Source organism: Anas platyrhynchos, chromosome 3 (assembly GCF_047663525.1).
Source record: "Anas platyrhynchos isolate ZD024472 breed Pekin duck chromosome 3, IASCAAS_PekinDuck_T2T, whole genome shotgun sequence".
NCBI lineage: Eukaryota > Metazoa > Chordata > Aves > Anseriformes > Anatidae > Anas > Anas platyrhynchos.
In genome coordinates this window covers 24603457-24629142 of record NC_092589.1, presented here as the reverse complement: position 1 = coordinate 24629142, position 25686 = coordinate 24603457, and the positions used below count along the sequence as shown (strand labels likewise).

The 25686-nt window shown below is 40.9% G+C and overlaps 1 protein-coding gene across 6 annotated transcripts; it reads left to right on the top strand.

Annotated features, from left to right (window-relative positions):
- Positions 1–20792, top strand: TLR5 (toll like receptor 5). Of its 6 annotated transcripts, none has more exons than XM_027452956.3 (3): positions 1–290; positions 11787–11886; positions 15070–20792. In XM_027452956.3, exons 1-3 carry the CDS (start codon positions 266–268, stop codon positions 17651–17653), a joined length of 2709 nt encoding a protein of 902 aa, XP_027308757.3. In that variant the 5' UTR covers positions 1–265; the 3' UTR covers positions 17654–20792.
- Positions 20793–25686: the final 4894 nt, after the last annotated feature.

Genomic DNA, 25686 nt, shown 5'->3' with positions numbered 1-25686 from the left:
TCTGGAAAGAAGAAACTGCCTCAGCCATGCAATTACATACTTAAGCTCAGTGGAAAAGGTTTGCTTACTGAATGCGAAAGGCATACATCCCAGGCCACTGTTCAGAAAGAGTCATGCATAGTAATCACAAATTGCAACACAATAATTTGAAGACCTTTGACATTTGATTAGTTTTTTTCTGTTTTGCAGAGTGAAGAGAGTGGTTTGGACTTTAAAAGGAAAATGAGCTAAAGCTCATTTAGTTAGTGGGGCCGCAGAGGAAGAAATGAAGAACAAGTCTGTGGAGAGCAGTAAGTATATGCTGAAAACGTGCAGGGGAACTGATGCCAAGCAGATTGTGATAGATTTTAAATTCCAAATGTAGATGGACCTACACATGGAGATGCCAAACACAGCTGTTCCTGTGTGATTCCAAGAAGGAGGCAGGAAATGCAAAAAGCACAAAATTTTTGATAACCACGAAATGCTCTACTTGAGCACTGCTCCTTAGTGTGGTCATGGCTCTAATTTTATGCTGCGATAGCCCGTCTGTACTGAGCCTTAACCCACACAATTCCATCAATGCCAAGGCCCTGAAACAGGAAAGTTTCAGTGGTCTTTTTCAGCTTAAAAAGAAAGGGGTAAGGTCTGAGGTGACACTATGCAGATGGCTGGGCCCAGCCTGCTCCACCTTCTCACTGCCACTCTTCTGCCTGCTGCCTCTCCTGGCTCAGCCTGTTGCAGCAGCCTCCCACAAGGGATGGTGTGACAGCCGTGCAGGCACATCAGCCAGGAAAAACAATAGCACCGCAAGGGTGACAAGGCACAAAATGTATCTCAAATGTACAAAGTAAAGGGAAAAATAAATAAATAAATAAACAGACAAACAATCAAACAATGAAACAGCAACCCGTGGGGTTACTTAAAATGGCAAGCTATTTTCAGACAAACATGATTTCTGAGGTGATGGTTGCTTCATAAGCAGTGAGTCAGAGCCTCTACTCAGCCTCTGTAGCATCCTTCATTTCCTTAGGCAGCACTTTCCATGGCAGGAACAGGTGTAGATAAGAGCAGTACTTTAGGGCCTTTGCTGATAGCACAAAATGAGCAGAAACTGCTGCCACATCAAAACAGATAGGAAAAATCCAAGAAAAGGCCATACAAATGTGAAAAACATTTCATATCAAACAGAGTGGACTCTCAGGTGTGGACACAGTCAGAAGCGATGGGACATCTGCTGAAGTGCCTCCCATTCTAACACCTTTCTCCAGTTATTCCTGTCCAAGAACCTCCTGTCAGCATAAAAACAGCTTGGTTAAAACAGGCACCATGTGAGGAGGAATGAGGGGAAGAAAAACTGCTACGTTTTTCTTCGCTGGCAGGTAAGACCCCTGACAATGCCATTATCTGCTGTGGGACAGGAAGCTGGTTGTAGGTCACTCTCCAGAGAGGGCTGTGGTGCCACCATGGCAGGTCCTGCTACCTACACATCTTCACAATCTATACATTTCTTAACACAGAGTGCGACATACCCACCCTTCCTTCCCTGCCTGACTCTCCTGTAAGGCTTGTAGCCCTCTATTCCAATGTTCCAGCTGTGTGATTCATACCACCACATTTCCATGACAGCAATTAGATCCTAATTTTCTAATTGCACCATGGCTTCCAATTCCTCCTGCTTGTTTCCTCTGCTGCATGCAGGGGAAAACAATGTAGAGGCACTTCAGCTGGGCTATGGGCATCGCCACCTTTTTAGAGAAGTCCTTCCTAATTCCTATAGGATGATTCACAGGTGTTTCCTTGCTGTTTTTCAAAGTACTGGCATTCAGGTGTTTTTCTGAATCATTTATCGGTGCATTCCCTTCCCTGCTGAGTTTAAAGCCCTGCTAGTGAGAAAGCCAGCTTGCTGCCCAAAAAGTCCTTGTCCTTCTTGAATCTATGTGGATCACTTCCCGTTGATTCTTAGTAGAAATGTGAGCTAGTGTCAAGACTTCAGATTATTATTCTGATGCCTGCAGACATCATTCCGTGTGAAAAAAATGCTTTGGCCCTTTTATCTAGGATATGATGTACTTTGCTAAAAACCACTTTGAAGATCCTAGAAAGAATAGTGTTCCTGGAAGTGTAAAAAGTGATTTCCTGTGCTTTTTCTGATGCTCTCCTTAGCCCTTGTGTTTTTGAATGGCACATCATGACATGTGGCAATTCAGCTGTCATTTTCACGCTTGGAAAAGCAGTCAGAATGGAGCAATGCAGCCATCCCAGTTGAATATGCTGAAGTTAAATGATAGATGTCTTGAGTGCAAGAGGATTCACAAGGCTTTCTTGGAGGTGCCAACTTTTAAATCCTAGTTACATGCAGAAACTTGGCATATTGTCAGCATGTGCAATTTTCAATTTCATGGGACATTTCTTTTGGTGTTAGCAGTGGATTTTGTTTTACCTTTATGTTCCCTTTTTGTTAACACTGCAGGAATTATTTTTTGGGCCTCTCACTTTAACAGCTGTTTTACCTGATGCTGCATGCACCGTGTGATTCCTGGGGCATTTCTGTGGGTAGAGACCGGAGCTTGCATGAGCATGTGCATATGTACGCTCACATACAAACGCCGGATAATTCAGTAACAGAAAAGTCATCACAGACCAATTTAGTACAGTCACAAAGTCTGACAGGCATTTAGATTAGTATAAAAACAGCTTTTATATTATGCATTTATTTATTTATTTGTTTATTGCAGAAAAGGGGGAACAGGATAATGTCTGGCTGGCAGGCGTTGCCTGAATGAAGGTCTCCTATTCTGTGTGGCCAGAGGTGGAAGTTACAGCTACATCTGTCTGGCCTGGCAGCAGTGCTCAGAATAGGGATGTGCCCTGTACAACTGTGGAGGTCAGACCATGTGGGCTGTATAGTTTGCAGGCTAGACACTACATTTTTCCTCTTACAATCTACACAGACCTTTGAGAGCATCAGGTGGCAGAATCGTTTTCAAATCACTATCCTTTTCTACATTTTTTGTGCTATTTTTCAGAATTCAAAACATGGTAAGCACACCTCCGAGCTGTTTTACCAAGATCTGACCATACTAGTTTAAACAGATAAAACTTTGTTCTGCTTCCACTTTTCAACGTGTGTTAAAATGAAAATACCCGAATTTTTAAGCTAAAGTGTAATATGTTGAATTATTATAATGTCATGACTGGTAGAGCACTTTTATAAATCGATCAAACTTTATTGGCCTTTCCTTTTTCTTCTTTGCTTATATTAACATAGTCATACTTGGGATTGAACTCAGTGGTAGCCAAGACTATAAAGGCACATAAACACAAAAACCTTCTTCTCTGAAGTCTTCAGTCTCACTAAGAATGGAACTCACCAACATCAGATCAAAATCAGTGATACCTACAACTGAAAAAAAGCATTTGTAGGGGCTCATTTTGGATCCTTCTGTATGCACAAATGGAGCATAATTATCTTTCTACATGTAGAAATGTATCTTGTCTTATTCTATCCATTCTGTGGATAAACTGTTCAGTTCACTGCTTTGATAAAAGCTTTCTAAAACACTTTAATAATTTCCCAAATACTCAAAACAGCCCACGCTTTGGCTTTTTTTTTTCTTTAATAAAAAAAAATAAAAATAAAAGCTGGAGGTTTACTAAGATCACAGATTTGGCTGTTTGTTGTGAAATCCAGGTGGAAGAAAAAAATCAAATAATTCTTGGTATTTAACATGATAATTCTAACTGAGACTCATAAGGCAAAGAGACTTAATCTAATTATCTATGCAAGGTATGTAAATGCGAGTATCCAGAAATAACGACTTTATTACAGTGTTGATCTTGTGTGGGTGGAAGACTGCTTTAGAAGAAACCTGTGGGAAATGATCATGTATTTCACCTGCATATTATACATTAGAGGAGAGCCCAGAGGTACAATAAGAAATACATTTGATAAGAGTCTTACACATAAGAAATCACTAATTTAATGCATTAATCACTGGAGTACAATTATAGACCTTAATTTAGAAGGCATTAGTCATTCACCGTACATAACCTTCTGTGGCTCTTAGAATTTCATTGCCTGACTTCATTACAATTGGCAAATGTCGTTTGCATAACCAGCACACAGAAGGGCCACATTTTTTCAGTATTAGATCCACTCCATTAAATTTAAGGGAGAACACCTCTGGATCTTACTTCAATAAAGATTAAAACACAGTTGCTGTTTAGGATGGTTTATAAAGATTGTACGTTATTAATACATTTTATTAGCATGTTGAAACCGGAGTGGTATACACTGGAAATGTTACAAGCACAACCACAGAAGACATCATAGTTGGTAATAAACCATAACAATAAACAACCTATTGACCTGTTGAAGTCCTTACTAAAATATGAAACAAACGTCTATTTGTTACAAAACCTGTTAAAGCTTTTATTGGATTTCATAAATGAACTTTCATGTAAGGTATTTTCTTGAAATTACTAATATCCTTAAAATTAAGTATCTCAGTACTTAAGGTCAAGAAGTTGCAACTATCTAGGACACAGTGAAATTTTGTAAGTAATTACTTGTATTTTTGGTGTTTTCATGTGCACAGTGGAGAGAACATCTTTTCTTTTTACATCTTTCCTAATCCGTTATGGTGCCAATGGGATCTCAGTCAGAGAGTTCAGAAGTGTCTGACTTGAGCTCAGCAGAACTGCAGGCAGTGGCATTTGCACATAAACCTGCCTACTAGGCATCTAGCTCACCACGTGTATGTGGCTTGCATAACACAAAGGAGGAGCTGGAAACGTATCCATACATAGATACAGCAGCAGAAAGACAATTTTTGGTTTAGCTTCAGTCATTCCTTGCAAGCATCTGAACAACATGACGTGGTTGTGTAGGTGTTCCTTTTGTCAACAAAACACAACACCTTCATCTGTATCATTAAGAATTACATTCCTCTACAATGAAAGCATTTAAAGATGTCAGCACAGAGCTATGGAAAATATGGTGTGTGTTGGGGTGGGGGAGGGGTGGGAAGGGGACTATGAGAAAGTAACAGGCTGCTTTAACAGACAATTTAGCTGTTTCTTTACTCTGACTTATACAGGCATAGGAGCTGAATATACTGGCATCTTTTACACAGTCGTGTAATTTACACATTTTAAACTCTGAGTTTTTTAATAATAGGATCAGAAGGATTTAATCCAGAAGCAAGATTTCACTTGTAACAATAGTCTGTGAACATAGTTCAGTGATAAATCCAAGTCAATGCATCAACCTAAAAATGTCCTAGGTTGGATTTTCAACCAAACCTTGGCAAGAACTTTCACAAAGTGAAAAATTTGTGACTACTTGTTAGCAGGAACTGACTGTACAACAAACAGCACTGAATACTATGTCACTATGCGAGAAGCTTCTGTGCTGAAACGTACAAAATATATTAAATAAAAGATGTTCAAAGACAACATATCCAAGCTACAGCAAGGGAATGATAAGCAAAGTATCCACACAAGAAACAGGGTGAGGTATGTGCAAACATGACTAAATCCTGTCACTGGGTCTTACTGTCACCACCTGCAAAGAAATGCTGTGGTGGCTGGCTGGGTAGACAAGAGACTTAACTACATCCATACTGCCTTTTCCTATTAATTACAGCTTAGATCAGTACTGAAAATACACAGAACTTCAGGCACCCAGTTCCATCTATACAATTATGAGAGAGAAAAGCAGGACTGAATAGAAAATTAGCATTATGTATTTTGGCATAAGTATCTCAACCATTTCCTCACACTGAAAATTTGCACAAAATGGACACTTTTTTAATATCCCATGTGATCTGACAGAATTTCATAGGATTTTTCCTAAACTGATTTATTTGGCTTTGTCTGATTCTCTGTGTTTCATTTAAATTATTCCAAGTTTAGCAAAATTACTTATCTCCAGATACACAAGTCCTGTTTTCAGTGGCCTTTGAGCTATTGCTTCAGTGCCTGGGTGTGTTGCAGTCTCTCACCTGATTTAACAAGTAGAATAGATCACAGGCAACCAAAGAGCTGCACTGATTAAATTAAAACATGTATATGTATTATTACTCATAAGTACCCAATACAAAAGTGACGTAAATATCAGAAATAATGAGAAAAAACAAACAAACAAAAAAGAGCAGTAAGAAGACAGGCACTTTGGTATCATTTCTGGCCCAATCAATTCCACATAAAGCAGAACAGCTTCATCTGTACAGAGGGAGAACTTCCTATCTAGATATCCTATGATCTGATGGGACATCATGGCACATCAGGGACAGAAGCAGCATTCAGATCCTAGTAGAAGAGAGGCTGTGGAAGGAGTGAGGTAGCCATGGAGTGTAGGTGTAGGCGAGGAGTACTACAAATTGCTGGAAGCTCTGTGTGTAGGCTGTCTTAGACATTCATCTCTAAAACAGGTGTAGAGTTGTGCAAACCCCAACAGAGGTGAGACTCATTTAATTTAAGAGGTGAATCTTAAGACATGACCCTTGGTTCCACTCTTCTAACTATCGAGATTAAGTCATGCTTTGGTTAACGTGATGTAATGTGTATATCCACTGTTTTAGGAACCTGTTTCTCCCATGCAATGCAACTAAATCCCCAGCTCACAGCTGCGGGTATGGCCAGGCAGCAGTGTCTAAAAAGTTAGTTGTCTGGGCCAGTGAAAAACTTAAGAAACAAGCACTTTTACAAAGAGCATCAATTTCCAGATGTCTTTAAGTGAAAAATAAAAACTTAAATTACTGCGTATCTAAATAAGTGATAAAAACGCCATTTCTTTTTTTTAGACCTCTTTTCATTCCTGTTGTTTACATTCCTCTTCACGAATTACCGTAACAGGCACATAAATCAGCTTCGTGTAAGGCAATGAAGGAGGGAGAACAGGCTGACCGTCTGAAATGGGCTAAGCCTGCGAGCAGAGGGTCAGCGGCTTGCAGCAGGCTTTGCTTGGAGGCAGCGCACATGGCAGGGCAAGCAGTGCTGGAGGTAAGAGACGGGGGTGTGGGGGTCCTTCTACTGGCAGATCAGCTGGAACAGCTCAGGCACCAAGCAGCTTGCGCTGTGTAGGCTGAGGTGAGGCAGTGGGATCACCTTTTACGCATTAAACTGCTGCTTCGGAAGAAGCCGGGCGAAGCCGGATCCCCTTCCCGACACCTAGCGGCAGCCCGCAGGAAGCCAGTCGGGACTCCCACCCTCGGAGCTAATTCACCTGCCGGTGCTTAATTCCTCCCGGCTTCTCCTGGATGTCTTTCTCCTCTCTTTTGGGTTTCGACACCCCCGGCCCCCGCTGCTGCTGCCCTGCCAGTGCTGGGCACGGCCGGCGCTCGGCTCCCGGCTCTGCCCCTGCCCGCAGCCCCCGCCGTGCCCGGGACGGGACGGGACGGAGGAGGTGGAGGTGGAGGTGGAGGTGAGTGGGGGCAGCTGGGGACTGCGGGGGTCCTCGCTAGGGGAGGCTCAGCCGCAGGCAGGGGGGCGCCGAGCAGAGCCGAGCCGGGCGCCCAGCTCGGAGCCCCCTTCTGCAGTGCTTTGATGCACACCTCTAGCTGTGGCTGTCCAAAATGAGGCAGTGGCTGCCGATTTGGTTTAAAATGCGATCGATGCTCAGCTGTCACCGCACACTGTGTGTACGCTCCGTGCCTTATTGCTAGGAGCATTCAGCCAGGGCATGGGAGAGTTCACGCAGCTCTGTCCTCTGCCTGAGGACATCTGCCTTCCTTCCTCCTGACTGGCAACAGGCTTTTTGCCATTCTTCGGCTTCTTTTTTAAGCTATGCCATTGTGCAAGAACTTCCAGAAGCTGATTGAGACAGGAAGAAGTAGAAACTAGCTTACATGTAACAGGAAGGGCAAGAAAAGTCTCCAGGCCTTCTGGGTGAGCATTTGTGTCGTCAGGCTGTGCGAAATGTGCTGAGGTCGGATCTCTTCCCCCCTTCCCTCGGCCTCTGTGCAGAGCATCACCCCCCGTTAGACAGAAACATGTCTTCAATGAATCTTGGATGTTATTCACTGAGGTGTAAGAGCAGTAACAGAAGAGGAGGAGAGTGCCTCCGGATGAAACTAACCAGTGCTCACAGTTAATAGGTAGGTATTTGTACTACAGGAAGGGTTGGTGGTGCGGTGTATGATTTGAGATTTGAGTTAGCTCCACCGATGAGTTGGAGCTAACTCAAATCTATTCTAATCTAAGACCTATTGCAAAGAAATTCAGAGGTATCATTTCAACATCCCAATTCCAGGAAAGAGGGGAGGAGGTTTTTAACTTCACTGAAATGCTGGGCAGAGCGGTTGTCTGCCTCTCAAGACGGTTGTGGTTCTTTTGTCACTGGCCATTTGCAGCTTGTTATCTTTCGGTTGCTTTTTTAAAACATAGTTGCGAAAGCAAAAATCTTTGTTATCTGCTATCAACACCTGTCTCCACACTCTTCTAAAACTTCCTTAATAAATACTCCGTCCAGATTGGGTCCCAGGAGTGACAGAGTGGCTACTGTGCCATTTCCCTTCCAAGTGGCCATTTAGTCATGTTTGCTGACTTCAGCTACTTACTGCTGTTTTATGCTTGGCCACAATTTCATTGGCGTGACAGTGCTGCTTGGCTTTATAAAAAGATTAGTTTTGTAGATAAGGCTATACCAAATTCTGCTTGTGATCCTAGGATTTAGTCTGAATGCTGCTTCTCCATTCACTGCCCCTTCCCCAAGGTTTTCTGTCAATTCTCTGAAAGCTGGCCTCCTGTAAGTTTAAAATTGCAACCTCCAACTCAGCTGTCATTCCTGATAGTTACTTCCTATGATCTCTTTGATGTTTTCCAGGAGAGAGTTTTAAATTTGGCTGCTTCTAATTATCCTGCAAGCGTGCACACACACACACACACACACACACACACACACACACAAAACAAAACAAAACAAAACAAAAAAAAGAAAAGAAAGAAAAAGGCTCTTTTGTCCCTGAGCTAAATCCTCTGTGTGAGAAACACAGCCCAAAACAGTAGCTACTTTTCTTGGTTTCTCAAGGGAAACGCTGCTTCACTGGAGTGGCTTCTAGTCTAGACCCGGCAGCTATCACATGTTAACTTTCAAAGAAAAAGAAGTCAAGATGGACTCAGGGTATGAGACAAGAATTCTTGAGCACAAGCACTTTGTGCAAGTGAGCAAGTGTCCCTGCTGGGAAGCAACCATAGCAGTGAGTTGAAAAAACAGGAATCTTCACTGTCCTCATTGAAGCCTTGAGAAGTTCATTTCTTTACAACCTGGAAGAGAGTAAGAAGCCTTGCTGGTCCTCTTCTCATGGCTATTTGAGGCTCTCTCTGCCTTCGTCATCCCCCATCAGACACAGTGACAGAGCAGCCTGGGCTGCCTGGGGTTGACAGATGGGCCAGTGCCCAGCACTGGGTCCCTTTGCTGCAATAACCACCCAGCTGGCTGCTCAAGCACAGAAAAGCAGGCTGCCTCTGCTCAGGAGGGAGACACTCAAAACAGTTCCAGGAGCTGGAGTCTGGGGCTGCAGCACCCCCTCTTCTGTCTATCTGGTTTGCTCCTGTCCCCCAGAGAAATGGAGCAGAGCATGCTTTAGTCTGTATGTTCAATTTTTTCCCCTGTCCTTCTGGAGACCACATTGTTTTAAAGAACTGTAATAGCACAAGAAGAATAGAGGAATCACGCTCTCTGAAGTGTGCATGCCTGCATCTCATCATATAATCTGAGGGGATATCAAAATGAATCTAAATGATGAATAGGATCTAGATAATTACATCCAATATGTAGCTTCTGATTACCCAAACCAGTGGCTGGTTTTTATGGCCCTTCTGCTCTGTCAGATCACATAATGCCTTCTTGCCTTAGGTCCCCCACCTGTGAAAAGAACTGTCTCAGTACTCACTTGCCTTATAATATGCTCTCTGATTTTAAGTTGGAAAATGCTGTATTTGAGTTTAGTGTCCTAGCAGCTTAAGGGAGAGGCTCAGGGGCTTCAAAGGTGCACATTCATTAATCATCTAATGAATTATTTTTTTTTTAGGTTGTAATTGACTAGACAGGTCCCATATGTAGGGTTTGTTTACATTGCACAGTTTTTATGCGCACAAATGCATATATTGGGATGGCTTAGAGCCTGGACAAAAGCTTGGGGATTTATTTATTTATTTTTGTTTCAGTGGGTAGATTTGATCTAATTGGATAACAGCAATGATACATATTTTCACAGTACCAGTTGTCCTTTATCTGGTCAATCTAAGAACAAAGGCTTACTGGTTGTGATTTATTTTTTAAGATCTCTATTATGGCCTAGGTGAGTATTGTACACAAACTCCTTTTCAGCAGGCTTACCATGAGATTAAAAGAAAGAGGGTGCTCTTTGAAGGTCTTTTGAAGGTTCTGAGAAATTTTACCAATTAAAAAATACAGATAGCCCTTCACAGTTAGTATGTATAACCAGTCTCTTAGAAAGATGTCTGTAAGTGTCGCCATGAGTGAAGAAAATCATGTAAGAATATTAGATAAGGATATTTAACTTGTTCTGCACTTCTCTGAGAAGCAGAAATGACTCTCTTTGTGGAATTGTGGCATGACTGGATACAGAGGTATAACAGAACAGAGAGGCTCTTTCATTTGTATGGCAGGAAGGGACCAGGAATTGAAGAATGAGATTGGGAAAAGCAAATTTTTCTGTTCACGTGAACTTAGTAGCATATAGGCAGCCAAGTCCCCCAAAATCTGATCCAAAAGGCCCTTCCTTCAGCTAGTCAACCTGCACAGCACCACCATGTGTCCTTCTGCTACTCCCAGTACGTGCAGCCATTGCACAGGTGCACCTCAGGGTGAGGAGCCTTGCACAGCAGTTACAGACCCTCTGGAGACCGATGTGAAAAGACAACAGCTTTATATCCTTGGGGGAGCCTTCATGGAGCACTTTATTGGTACCTTTATTATATATACACAACACTCACCTGTCATCCAGTGGCCTACAGAAAATGGCCTAGATGTTTTTGTGAAAGTTAGCATGAGCAAACAATTTGCATCCTTCTTGTGTGTGTGTGTGCGTGCAGTTAAATAAAAATTTACCAGCTTTACCTCTGTCTAGTCTTTATCTACTGACCACATCCCACAGACCTAAATTACGAGTATTCTTGGTCACAAGACTTCATCTGTATAGAATTACTTCAGACAGTCTGTTCTTGTGGTGGGCAACACAACTTCTCTCACTGACTGAGTCATCATCTAGGGAAATCCTCCATAGGAGGATATCAGGGTCACTGCAATGAGTTACTGAAAAAAATCTTAAACTCTTTAAAGCTTGTTGTTAATTGTATCAAACAGTTCTCTAGAGCCTGTCCAGTTAGCCAGCACTTCTGATGTTTTGTTCCCCAAAAGCTCTGGCTGAAAACACAGAACTATTTAGGTCAGCTGATTATTTTCATGAGTACACGAGTGCCTATCAGTTGAGCCGGCTTGTGCTGGTTCATATTTGACCTAGGTTATGTGGCAGAAACAGGAGGTGCTGCTGAGGAGAGTAAGCATGCTACTAAAAGCTGTGCAAAACCACTTCGGAGACTGAAATTTTCCTTTCGTATCACTTTTTAAATAGCAAGTGAACATTCTCAGCCATCAACAAGGAGAAAAATAGGGTACGTAACCCATTCTTTATTTATGTGGACTCAATGCGTTTTTGCTGGGGACAGGGAAGGGGAAATGGCGAGTGCTTTGCAACTCTCCATGGAATAGCTTTTATTTTAACTTCTTCCTGACTTCTGTACATGAAAAAGGTGACAGTCTTAGTTCCTCTTTTCAGCTATACTGCAGGCCCTGCTCACTGACCGCTTCTGTCAATGTCCTAAGATGTACACAGCTGTGCTGAGAAGGACAGGCAGCACTACAACATCCACTCTCAGGTACTGTCAATTCCCTTCCTTTTTTGCTGTGCTAGGGAAGGTTTCTGGGTGATTTAAAACCATGGTAACAAAAATTAGTTTTTTTTTAAAAAGGTAGTGCAATGTTATAAGTCAGTTCCAGACTACTCTAAGCAGCTGAATCTGCCTTCACTGATCCAGATGCACACTTCCTAGGGAGTCCAAGACGCAAACTACAATATTTGCATTCTGTGTGCATTTGCTTGCTGCTTTTAGATCTAGATTCACCTTGTATTGTAAAAGTTCTTTTCATTGCTTAGAAACTTACCTGCTAAGGGCTTTCCACCCCCAAAGCATTTGCTGTGTTTTTTCTTCCTCTTCCTCCTGCTACTTTTCTCTTTCCCCTTTACTGCTTACCCCTTCTGACATCACTGAAGTAGAAAGAAACAAAACCCCACATGCAGAGCTCTTGTTCTCTAAACTTCATTGCTCCATTTTTCAATAACAAATTAAGCATTTATACAATCCTTCATCTCCAGGAACATGCATATAACTGAATGGGATGATGGCCATTTTGTAGGAAAAATACTCTTCCCAAAAGGTTGTAGGTACTAATGTACCTATATTATTGCTATTAAAGTACCTAATGGTGAAGGGTTGTACAAAGTACTAGATAGGGAGATTCTATTAAATTAAAAATTGTTGCTGTCTTCACAAGCACAGTAACAGGCATTATGCTGCTAGCATCCTGCTCTTCCTCATGAAGAGCCCAGATCTGTGGGGAAAAAGTAGTAGCCTTTGCAGAAAACATTGAGGGAGCAAACAGTTTACAAATGAAACCTTCCTTGTCACCAAACCTGAGCTGAGGTGAAGTATTAGGACTGTTAAGAGATTGATAGAGATTTTTAACTTACAATAACATAGAGAAGCAGATAAAATGTAAAAGCAGAGGTGGTTAAAAATATTTTACCTTTTTTTATAATTATTTTCTGATAGTAAAAATCAAGATAGATTTTTTAATTTAAAAATAATAAACAATGTGTTCTCATAGCTCCACTCTAAACTTTTTGAGCTTTTTCTTGTGGTAAGTTGGTATACATTTATATTAAATGTTGACTTCCAAAGTACTTTCTATCTGTCATCAGTTTTGCTAATGTTATGACTTTGCCAAAACTCAAAACAAAACAAACAAACAAAACAAAAAACAAACAAACAAACAAACAAAAAAGCTATAGCATTTGAGCAGATACCTGGAATGGAATTTAAACATCTGTAAAATAATGATCTGCTTGCTATATGTTTAGCTGTGTCTTCTTTTAATAACCTACAATATCTTGTAGGGACTTAAATATTATGGAGTTGGCTATTTATAATGTCCCCTTTCAACAATGCATGTTAAGTCAAAAAAGAGGATAAAAAGTATAATTATTTTGTAGTATTATGGATAATTTCCTGTAGATGCAGTTAAAATCTCTTAAAATAATTTTGATACTTATTGCCTACAATTTGCTTTTATTTGGAGCAAATCCTAAATATTTGCTGAGACAAAATGAGAATGAAATTTGAATGCCAGAACTTTGGAATTTAGCACTCTATCCTCACCATCTATCATCATCTCTTTCACATTCAAGAACAAGGTCTTGACTCAAACCACAAAACTGTCTTAAAAACTGACAAGATAAAAACATGAAATACAAAGTTGTAGGGTGTGTATTTCCCACTTGAAATTTGAGCCCTTAAGGTGGAAATTTACGGACTCATCTTAGTCATCGTAATGGTGAGATGCTTGCAAGTTCAAATTTCAGTATAACTTGATGACTTTGAAACCATCAACAAAAAATGTTAGGTTCTGTGAGATTGTGTCAAAGTTAATGAGATTTAACTGTACTATTATAACCTTGTAATTCTTATTTGTGGCGTCTATAAAAATGGCTAGGTCTTTCCTTTGGTATTTGAAATGTGAATATCAAACTGGTTTCTACTGACATACTTCCTCATTTCCTAGAAGTCTGTGCACTTGGTATGACAGAAACAAGCATAAGATGTTTTTAGTTCAAGTTCTAAATTCTGCACAGCGTTCTGTACTTGTGCTTTAAAGAATCAGTGTGCTTAAATCATAATAATAATTAATGGGATTTACCTCTTTTCAATTACTGGGTAAAAGCCCAACTCTCTTTCCCCATCTTACATTGGATTGTCAGTCAGTAAATCAGTTCAAATAATGCTGTTTAAAAAGGAGAGGCAGATGGTTGCAACCTTAGCTAACATTGTTTGTTTTGTTTTGTTTTTTAACTACAGTACACAAACAACTACTTTAGTGCTAATAATTTGATTTATTTTGTAACATGCTCAACAAAAAAGACTTTCCTTTCTTTGAAGAGATTTATGTCTGAGAGAGACAGGCCGACAGATGGTATAACGCATGGAAAATCCAGTGTGTGAATAAATTAATAAACGTATTCACCATCGGGTTTCATAAATTATGTTATCTACCTTTTTGCAATAACTTAGCAATTTAAAGTTCAGCAAATGTATTTTTTCACATCTTGCAGCACTGTTTTCAGACTGCCACATTTTTCTTTTCCTTCACTGTTAGCCTTGCACCTGCCTATTCTAAAACTATTTTACCACTCTTTCAAGAACAATTTCACATTGCAGGGTTAATCTCAGAGTTACGGAGCCCCAAATGAAGTTCCCCTTTTAGGAACTTCATGGCTGTTAGGCACTACTGTGTTAGAGCAACCTACACTCCAGATAGCATCATTGTCCTCACAAGGAGAGAGCTGAGGGAGAGGGCAGCACTGGCCTGCCCTGTTCTGATGACTGGACTAGGCATTTGTACTTTAGTAATCCAAACTGTTTAAACCTGTTTGGATCACCAATTAAGGAATTAAGCTAATATACCAGTGTTGTCACTTTCATGATGCAAATTAAATTGCTAGACCAAGACATTGTTACTTAACTATTGGGGTTTTGGTGCTGACCTTAAGATACAGATCAGGAGAATTACTTTTCATATCAGAGGTGCTCGTGTCTCTTTAGGATCCGTTTTCTGAGACTATCAGATGATGCTTATTAGACTTCAAAGAAAGGATAAATCCAAATCACTAGTAATTTTTAGCATGACATTAGTCTTCTATTCTATTATTAAAAACCTGCTATACAACTTATTGCAGATAGTCAGTAGCAGAATTAATGCTTACTATTTTCACTTCTTTCATACAGATTCATGATGTTACATCAACAGCTAGTACTTGTTTTTGGAATATCACTAGCTAGAGATATATTTGCACCTAGATGTTATTCAGAAGCCCAAGTTGCCATGTATAATTCGTGCAACCTCACAGCTATTCCACCTGTGCCAAAGAACACCATGAAGTTTTTGCTAAATTTCAACTATATCAGAGAAGTGAATGCATTTTCATTTCCACTGCTGGAGCATTTGTTGCACTTGGAAATTGGAAGCCAATATGTCTCACCTGTTATCATAGGAAAAGAAGCTTTCAGGAACCTGCCAAACCTCCGTGTCTTAGACTTAGGACAAAATGAGATTCTTCAGCTGGATCTTGATGCTTTTGTGGGCTTGACAAGTTTGACTGAACTCCGGCTGTTTCACAACAACCTTGGAGCTTCCATCCTGGAGGAGCATTACTTTCAAGATTTGATCTCATTAGAAAAATTGGATCTTTCAGGAAACCAAATAACAAAACTTCAGCCTCATTCCTTGTTTTATAATCTAACAGTCTTGAAAAGTGTGAACCTGGCATTCAATGACATATCCAAACTGTGTGAAAGCAATCTTACCAGCTTCCAAGGAAAACACTTTTCATTTTTTAGCCTCCGTGATACTTATTTGTATAAGATTAATGAAACCGTCTGGGCCAAATGCCCAAATCCTTTCAGAAACATTACCTTTAACTTACTGGACGTTAGTCATAGTGGCTGGAGCGCAGAGAAAGTCCAGCATTTCTGTACAGCCATTAAAGGGACTCCAATCAATAATTTAAGTTTTAGCTTTCATACAATGGGCTCAGGATTTGGATACAATAACTTAAAAAATCCAGATAATGATACATTTACAGGGCTAGCAAAAAGTGATCTTCGTGTGCTTGATATTTCCAATGGTTACATTTTCTCTCTCAATTCATTAATCTTTAAAAGCCTTGGTAATCTGGAATCACTAAACCTTTTCAGAAACAAGGTGAATCAGATCCAAAGGCAAGCATTTTTTGGCTTGGGAAAACTAACAACTCTCAATCTCTCAAGTAATCTTTTAGGTGAGTTGTATGATTACACTTTTGAGGGGTTACATAGTGTAATGTACATTGATTTGCAGCAAAACCATATTGGTATGATTGGTCAAAAATCATTCAGTAAATTAGTAAATCTGAAAATAATCAATCTGAGAGACAACGCCATTAAAAAACTCCCTTCCCTTCCACGTCTGACATATGCCTTTTTAGGTGAAAATAAATTAATGTCTGTATCTGACACAGCAATAGCTGCCACGTATCTTGAATTAGAAAGAAATTGGTTGGCAGATCTGGGTGACCTGTATGTTATTTTCCAAGTTCCAGGTGTGCAGTATATCTTCTTAAAACAGAATCACTTCTCTTACTGTGAGAAAAGTGTTACTGTTACAGAAAATAATCAGTTAATTTTTATGGATCTAGGAGAAAACATGTTACAGCTTGTGTGGGAGAGAGGTTCATGTCTGGATGTGTTCAGGCCACTGTCCAAACTTCAGGTTCTATTTCTGAACAACAACTACCTTAATGCTCTTCCACAGGGAATTTTTAGTGGCCTAATATCTCTAGAAGGACTTAATTTGGCTTCCAACCTCTTGTCTCATCTCTCTCCTGGGATTTTTCCAAAAAGCCTAAGACACCTAAACTTGTCTGGAAACCAGCTTTTTTCCCCTGAGCCTGAAGTCTTTATGTCTTTGAGAACTCTGGATATAACACATAACAGCTATGTCTGTGATTGTACTTTAAAGAGCCTACTAGTGTGGCTAAATGAAACCAATGTAACTCTAGCTGGCTCACAGTTTGACAGGTACTGTGTGTACCCACCTATGTTGGCAGGGGAACCACTATCATTTCTGACACATGATTGCGATGAAGATGAACTCCAGCAGGCACTCAGATTCTCAGTATTCATCTTCACGTCCACCACCCTTCTAATGTTTTTAATGGCAGTCATCATTTTTACTCGCTGTCGTGGGATTTGTTTTGTCTGGTATAAAACTATCACAAAACAATTGATAGACAGACATCCACCAGCAGCAGGTACAAGTGAATACAAGTATGATGCATATTTGTGCTACAGCAAAAATGATTTTGAATGGGTCCAGAATTCTTTGCTAAAGCGCCTGGATTCACAGTATTTTGATAAAAACAGATTTACCTTGTGCTTTGAGGAACGAGATTTCATGCCTGGGGAAGAACATATCAACAATATTCGTGATGCCATTTGGAACAGCAGAAAAACAATTTGCATTGTGACCAGACAGTTTCTCAAAGATGGGTGGTGTGTGGAAGCCTTTAATTTTGCCCAGAGCAGGTACTTTAGTGATCTGAAAGATGTCCTCGTTATGGTAGTAGTTGGGTCACTTTCTCAGTATCAACTGATGAAGCACAAACCAATTCGAATCTATTTACAAAGGAGTCAATATCTGCGATGGCCTGAAGATTATCAAGATATAGAATGGTTTTTAAATAACCTTTCTTACCAAATTCTGAAGGAAAAAAAAGTGCAAAGGAATGTCGATGGTATAGAGCTGCAGACTGTAGCGACACTCTCACATTGACAGTGTATGGGTTGTGGCTTTCCAGATGCCCTTTTTCTAGCTGTGCCAGGGCAGGAAGAAACAGAAGCTTTGCTTCGTTCTTCCATGAAGAAGCAGGTAGAAACAAAACTGTTTCAGTTTTAATCCTACTAAATGTAGAAACAACTTGAAAGCAACCAGCAAATACGAGGAAGTGCAATTATTTTATGGACTATGGCACCCATTTTCAGACAAATTAATGAATCACAAATGCCTCACATTTCTCACATTTTGGATGCTTAGTTTCAAACAACTTAATACTATTTACAGACTGCTACATACTTACAGGTCTCTGTTTCAGTGAGAGGAGGAAGCCCATTTTTTTTTCCCCCTAAAAAAAGAGTCCATTATACTGTACATGACCCGCGTATGTTTTCATGTATAGCCTAATGTGATCATTGGTTTATTGATTACTTGCTCCTGTGCTTTCTCAACTCAGTAAGTTTTCATGCCCTATTTCAAAGTAGCATTAGTGTTTTACACCTTTATGCTTTAAATTGGTGATGCACAGATCTTATTTATTTGTTCTCTATTAAATTATCCACAGCTTCTCAACTGCAATGTACAACTTAAGAATTTCATTCATCCCCTTCCCCTCCACAACTTCTGTTTGGTGGTAAAACTACAGTCATTGGGCTACTTCATTTGCTGCTGTTTCAGTCTGGCACTTTCTCAGTTGAGCTGCCTCCAGCCCTGCAGAGAGAAATGAGCATCACCTACAGATCTGAAGCAAGCCTGGAAAACCAAACAAACCATCTTGAAAAACAAACAAGAAACTACCTCAGCAGCCATGGGGGCTGTACACCAGTGATATGGCCAATAGTACAGTATCTGCTAGGCAGTTTTCACATTCTGTGGGTGGAAAATGAAGATAACTTTTGTGTGTCATTTGGGTTTTTCTCTGTACATCCTGTGTCCTGATCAACTCTAAGATTTTTTTTTTTTTCTGGTTCTTATTTAAATGTTTTTTCTGGAATCATAATTGTCTATTTACCCTCTAAATATTTTATCACTGTTTTGCTCAGGTGTGTATCTTCAGGAGGTTGCTCAGGATCATTTTAATAAAAGTCTGAGCTGTCACTAATGTGGTGTAACCTCAGCAAGCAGCTGAAGTATCCCACAGCCACTCGCTAACTCTCCCCAGGTGGGTTGGGGATGAGAATTGGAAAGGTACAAATGTGATACTCATGGGTTGAAACAAAGCCCCCTGAAAAAGCAAAAGCCACATACACAAGCAAAATAAAACAAAACAAGAATTTATTTGCTACTTCCTATCAGCAGGCAGGTGTTCAGCCACTTCCAGGAAGTGGGCTTATCACGCCTGACAGTTTCTGGGGAAAACAAATGCCATCACTCCAAATGTCCCATTCTTACTCCTTTACCCCAGCTTTTGTTGCTGAACATAATATGGTGAGCCTCACCTCTGTGCCTGGCAAGATCATGGCACAGATCCTCCTGGAAGCAGTGTCAAGGCACATGCAAGACAAAGAGGTGATCCGAGACAGTCAGCATGGCTTCATCAAGGGCAAATCCTGCCTGACCAATCTGGCGGCTTTCTACAATGGAGTGACTGCATCAGTTGTCAAGGGAAGACTGACTGATGTCATCTACCAGGACTTCTCTAAAGCCTTTGGCACAGTCCCACCTGACATCCTGGTCTCCAAATTGGAGAGAGAAGGATTTGATGAGTGGACCATTCAGTGGATAAGGAGTTGGCTTGAGGGTCGCACTCAGAAGTGTTGGTCAATGGCTCTGTGTCCAGGTGGAGGTTGGTGACAAGCGATGTCCCTCAGGGGTCTGCCTGGGGACTGGTACTGTTCAATAGATGGTGGGATCGAGTGCAGCAAATATGTAGATGACACCAAGCTGAGTGGTGCAATTGATACCAAAGAAGGAAGGGATGTGAACCAAAGAGACCTGGACAAGCTTGAGGTTTGGGCCCATGTGAACCAAGTTAAACAAGTCCAAGTGCAAAGGTGCTGCACCTGGGTTGGGGCAATCCCAGGCATGAGCACAGACTGGGAGAAGAAGTCACTGAGAGCAGCCCTGCAGAGAAGGACTTGAGGGTTCTGGTGGATGAAAAGCTCGACATGAGCCAGCAGTGTGTGCTTGCAGCCCAGGGATTCATGCCAGCTGCATCCTGGGCTGCATCAACAGAGGAGTGGCCAGAAGGTTGAGGGAGGTGATTGTGCCCCTCTGCTCTGCCCTTGTGAGGCCCCACCTGGAGTGCTGCATCCAGGTCTGGGGCCTGCAATGCAAGAAGGATGTGGGGCTGTTAGAGGAGGATCCAGAGGAGGGCCACAAAGATGGTCAGAGGGCTGGAGCACCTCTCCTATGAAGAAAGGCTGAGAGAGCTGGGGGTGTTCAGCCTACAGAAGAGAAGGCTCTGAGGTGACTTCATTGTAACCTTTCAGTACTTAAAGGGGGCTTATAAAAAAGATGGAGAGTGATTCTTAGCTCAAACAGGTAATGAGAGGACAAGGGAGAATAATTCCAAACTAAAAGAGGAGAGATTTAGATTAGATATTAGGAAGAAATTCTATACTCAGAGGGTGGTGAGGCACTGGCACAGGCTGCCCAGAGAAGCTGTGGATGCCCCATCCCTGGAGGTGCTCAAGGCCAGGCTGGATGGGGCTTTGGTCAACCTGGTCTAGTGGGAGGTGTCCCTGCACATGGCAGGGGGGCTGGAACTGGATAATCTTTGAGGTCCCTTCCCGCCCAAGCCTTTCTGTGATTCTATGATCATATTGTATGGGATGTGTCTTTGGCCAGTTTGGGCCAGCTGTCCTGGCTGCATGCCCTCCTGTCTCCTTGTGCACCCCCAGCCTCCTCACTGGCAGGGCAGCAGGAGAAGTAGAAAAGTTCTCGGCTCTGTGCAAGCACTGCTCTGCAACAACTAAAAACATCAGTGTGTTATCATCGCTATTTTCATTGAAAATTGAAAGCACAGCATCATACAAGCCTCTTCAAAGAAAATTAACTCTATCCAAGCCAAAACAATGACAATTGTGCACTGTTATAAAACCTGCACCCAGTTTTTTTGATTGTGACACAGTCTTTGAAGGTATTGTTCGTCTGATTTTATACATGTGTTCAATAAAGGCTTACCAAAACAAGTTCAGTACGGGTTGGGTGAATTTTTCACTGTAGCGAAGAAGCAGGAATGGACTGGTTTATAAACTGGCTGTCTTGATCTTAGCTGCAAACAAATAGTACCATCTTAACTATTTTCACAGAAGCAATAAAGTACAATATGCTTCATGAGAACGCAGCTCTTCAACTAACGAAGTGCCTGTGACTGATATAATTTACTCTCAATGTAATAATATGCATGATTTCTATTCATACAACTGCTACAGCAAAATATTACTTTTTTCTCAGTCGGTGTAGTCATTCAGAAACAGAAAAGGGCTAAACTTTGGGAAAAGTTCCTGTTCGCATGGGGCAGGGGGATTAAGAAAAGGGACGGGACTGTGCTTTTGAAGCCCTGGGTGTCGCTGTTGGCTTGGGTAACAGCTCAGGCTGTCCTAAACTCCTCCTGCCTCCGGTCCTCTGCAGCTGCTGACATTATTAGGGACGAAATGCTGCGGCACAAAGTCAGAAAAAGAACTGGCAGCCCCGGCTTCCCAGAGACCCCGTGGGCTGTAACGAAAGCCACCACTCCGTGCATTTCTTACAGGTCTCTGAAAGCATCCAACTTTTTCTATTTTCCCCAGCCAGTGCAAATATTTAAAGACATTCTCTTCAGTCAGAGGTTATATATATATATATTCAATAAAAGCTTACCAAGCTACTGACAGCCAAAGCAGGAATCAATCTGTACAATCAAGATCACGTGCAGGTCTAGGTGATGGATCTGTATGCAGTGTAAGAGATGGGAATTTTAAAAGCATGTTTAAGAAATTATATTTGAATGACTGTCACAAAACTTTTTTAGGTCAAGTGTTAACTGAGAGCCCTCTCCAGTAAGGACCTTATTGTGTACTTACCAGACACTCCTATCACTTCAGGTACTTAAAACTTATTTCAGCTAACCTATGTATGCAGGAACTAAAGCCAAGATGGCTTTAACAAAGTCTTTGCTTTTTTGTTTGAAATGCTACTCTCTACTGCTTATGGCACTGGTGGAAGGTGGCTAGATCAAACTTGCATTTACTTCAGTCTTCTGACTTTTTACATAAAGGTAATGAAACCTTCGGATGAAATTTCATTGTCTGCCCCATACCTCCATATGATATATATACCATTTTGGAAGCATAAAGAAAGTAAAACTGTGTTAGGAGCAGCTGGGAAAACATCCTTATACCACAGAGGCATCTTAGAAACATGAGTAGCACAGCCTCCATCTGCTCCTTGCAAATTCTAGTGCAAGGGATTGGCAAAAGGAAGTAAAGAGATTTTTGGAGAACATGCTACTGAACCGTTCCTGATTGTGGAATGGTTGATAGGCATATGAATAATTCCAGTGTGAAATTTTCAAGAAATCTGAAATAACTTCGGTTTTTACTCACTGTGAAACCACCCCAAGCCTGAGACACTCAGAACAAATGCAGTCGTCCCAGCTGGTACAGTCTGTCCTATCCAATGAAAAAAATGACTTCAAATAGATCATAGGACTTCAATCACCACTGCTGTGGAATCACCTCCTCTTAAATGACAAAGCCTGGGGAATTGTCAAGAAAGGGCTTGTGCAGACTTTGTACTGCTCTGCTCAGCAGGAATCACAAAGGTGTCCTGTACAAAAATGGAGAATGACTATGTTTGATGAATTAATGTCATGCATTGAGCCTCAACCTCATAGCTATTGCTCAGATTCCCTTAAGGCTCACCGGGAACATTACTGCTCTATTAGAATTTTATGGCTCTTTAGTTAAGGATACTCTCATTGGTTTTATTCACCTTCCCCAGTGAAAGACATTAACTTGTTGTTGGAGAGTGTCCAGAATAGAGTGTGAAGTGTGACACTGGCTCTAAAATAAGCTATTAGGATGGAAGCTGGTGAATTTATTCGCAGTAGGAACACATGGAATATTCAGACAGTGACTTAGTGCCACATGCTATCAGCTGAGATATTTGATAGTAAGACCCTGCTTCAACCATTGCAACATGTATTATAAACATTAACTGGGGAAGCAGTCAATGCAGTGGATCAAGAGTTATAGCTAGCAAACTTGTCAGAGTCCAGTGAAGCCAGGCTTCTGCTTCCCTTCCCATCCAATATGCACACTAGGCTTACCAAAGTATTGTCCAGTTATATTTACTAATCCCACTTGCTAATCCCTCCTCAGACACTGTTCAGCATGCTGCTGGAGCTATCACCTTGTTCATTTACGGTTAGCATCCATTGTTGCTCCCACCGCAACAGCTGTACAGTAGCTGTGGAGAATGCTACCACAGATAAGACTAGAAGAGAATTCATTCTCTTGAGTGGGACACTCATCCTTACGTTGCTCAGAATCACACTGCCTTTCTTTTTCTTGGGCAATATCATTAATTCAGCTCATTTTTTGACTTCTGAGTCTCTCTGAGCATTACAGCTCTCCTACTTCCCACTGCCAGAGACCATCTGGGTTTCAGATTATTGTACACCACTTTCTCAATTTCATGTGGTACTGATTATTTTACAATGGCTTTAACATGTTCTCTTCTCACTGGAACTGTGAATTTCAGCAGTCCAGTTAAATCACAAAGCAAGACCCATACATGGCAAGATACTTAGAGATGAGGAGCAATACACAAGTGAGTGGCAGGAATGGGAGGAGAAAACACTGCAAGTGGAGCAGAAGCGGCACATGTGAATCTGGCAGATCACCAAAGTTAGGAAGGGCACATATAGCAGTCTAAGCATCTTGCCATTAAAAAGGTACTTCCATTCAATGGAAAGTGGAAACTTGAAGCAAGCAAAGATAAGACAAGGAACAAAATCTCTTTATCATGAAACTTTGTATCAGGAAGTGTATTGATAGAACAAGGAATAATGATTTTAAACTAAAAGAGGGTAGGTTTTAGATTAGACATTAGGAAGAAATTCTTTATTCATAGAGTGGTGAGGTACTGGAACAGTTTGCCCAGAGAAGCCGCATCCTTGAGGAACTCAAGTTTGTGCCGCATCCTTGAGGAACTCAAGGTCAGGTTGGATGTGGCTGTGGGCAACCTGACCTACTAGATGGTGTCCCTGCCTATGGCAGAGGGATTGGGACTAGATGATCTTTGAGGTCTCTTCTAACCCAAACCATTCTATGGTCCTATGATAAGATCCATCTTTAGGGTCTGGGAATCCAAACGTGATTAACCAGAATTCTCATACAACAAGCAGATTGAGTGGAATTAGCACTAGCACTAGCTATATTTGCAAGGTTTCTTTGCACTATATATTGCTGCCAACAACAAGCATGCAGTTATATGAGTTATATGAGTCTGATATTCAAAACAAAAGAAAACAAAACACCACAGGTTAGAAAACAATTATAAATGTCTGGTATTTGACCCTATAAGACCACATTTTAACACTTTTTCTATGATAATGAGGTGGAAATTCATGTAGTCATGAATACAAGAACTAATGCTTTTAGAAATTACTCAAGTACTTCAGGACCTCCATTTAAATGGGAAGTGTGAGAAAATTAATCAGACTTTGATTAATGAACAGCTTAAGGAAGGTGGTGAAGATGACACAGGCTGGGCTTTCCAGATCAATCTTGGCCTCGACTGCAACTAAAAGACCTGAAAAAGTGACAATATGAAAGCTTCAGAGACAAACTTAAAACAGTAGTTCTTACAAGGTCTCTGATGGTGGCTATTTCATTAGGCTGTTTGTCGGTCTCCAAGAAGGTAGCTGTGGGATGACAAACAGGTTGTTCTGCTTCTGGGTACAAGCACTTTTGCACACGCATCTTTTAGTTACCTGTTTTCTGTTTTGTCCCTTGTAAAGATAAGCTGAGCATCTTGGTCTTTAGTTTCACTGTGCTGCTCCTGGCAGCCATCTGGATTCCACACAGAGGAGCAGAACTGCAGATGCTGTTCAACCAGTATCTCTTTCAACAAAATGAAGTTGCAAAAGCAAAGTTTAGGAGCTGAGATTTACCCAGAAGGCCACTGTGAGCACAGACACAAACCACAGAGAACACTCAATGCCAAGCAAGTACCAGAAATATTAAATTTAGCCTTGTTAGTCAACCATGTATTGTATCTGTAGGCATTACTGTTGGGCCAATACAACTCCTCTCTGATTCTCTCTTGCTGTTTGCACAGAGATTGACAGGAGGATTCGCTTCCCTTTCTAACTTTGCCTTTGCTTTCTGAATTGTGTACATACAGATGCCAAAAATAAATCTACATTTCCTTTCCTGATATGCAAAAGTCAGTATATAGGTGTGACATGAATTATTTTGCAACGCAAAGACTATCAACTGTCTATTCATAGCAGACGATGTTTGTTTCAGACATGCGGTTTTCCTTCCTTTAAGATAGCCTATTGTTTGTCTTTTCCATTTGTATTAAAAATAAAATCTTTGAAAGCTGCAAGTAAGAGAGAAAAATGTATTCCTTTTGAAACTAACAATTCTCCAAACAGGAAGGTTAGTTTTTCCTGTTTAGACATGATGTTCAAAGAAAGGAAATCAGGATATTCAATGATAATAATAATTACATGGTATGTAAATATCAGTAAATACCAAAAGAGGTTTCACTCTATTTAGTGTCTCAAATGCTACAGTGCTGTTTAGAGTACCTTAATCTTTACCAATTCACCAGCTTCTTGGAAAAAAAAAAAAAAAAAAAAAAAAAAAAAAAAAAAAAAACAAGAGCAATGAGCAGTCATTGCACTGGGTTGATCACCTATAATTTTGCTTTTTGCAAGCTTCCAGAGTATAAGAACAGCATTATCGGCTGTGTCAAGCCTGCATGGAGAGCAGTGGAGCAAACACAATCCTCATATAACACAACAAACTGCAAAGAGAGCACATTCCAACTCGTGATGAAAACATCTTGCAGTTCTCAGTGTCAGCTTCTTTAAT

Bases quoted from the DNA above. Each gene is read 5' to 3' on its own strand.
- TLR5 (XM_027452956.3), top strand. From the start codon at position 266: ATGAAGAACAAGTCTGTGGAGAGCA. The intron at 291-11,786 runs GTAAGTATATGC...TCCTCTTTTCAG, and splicing joins GAACAAGTCTGTGGAGAGCA to CTATACTGCAGGCCCTGCTC. The intron at 11,887-15,069 runs GTACTGTCAATT...TCTTTCATACAG, and splicing joins ACTACAACATCCACTCTCAG to ATTCATGATGTTACATCAAC.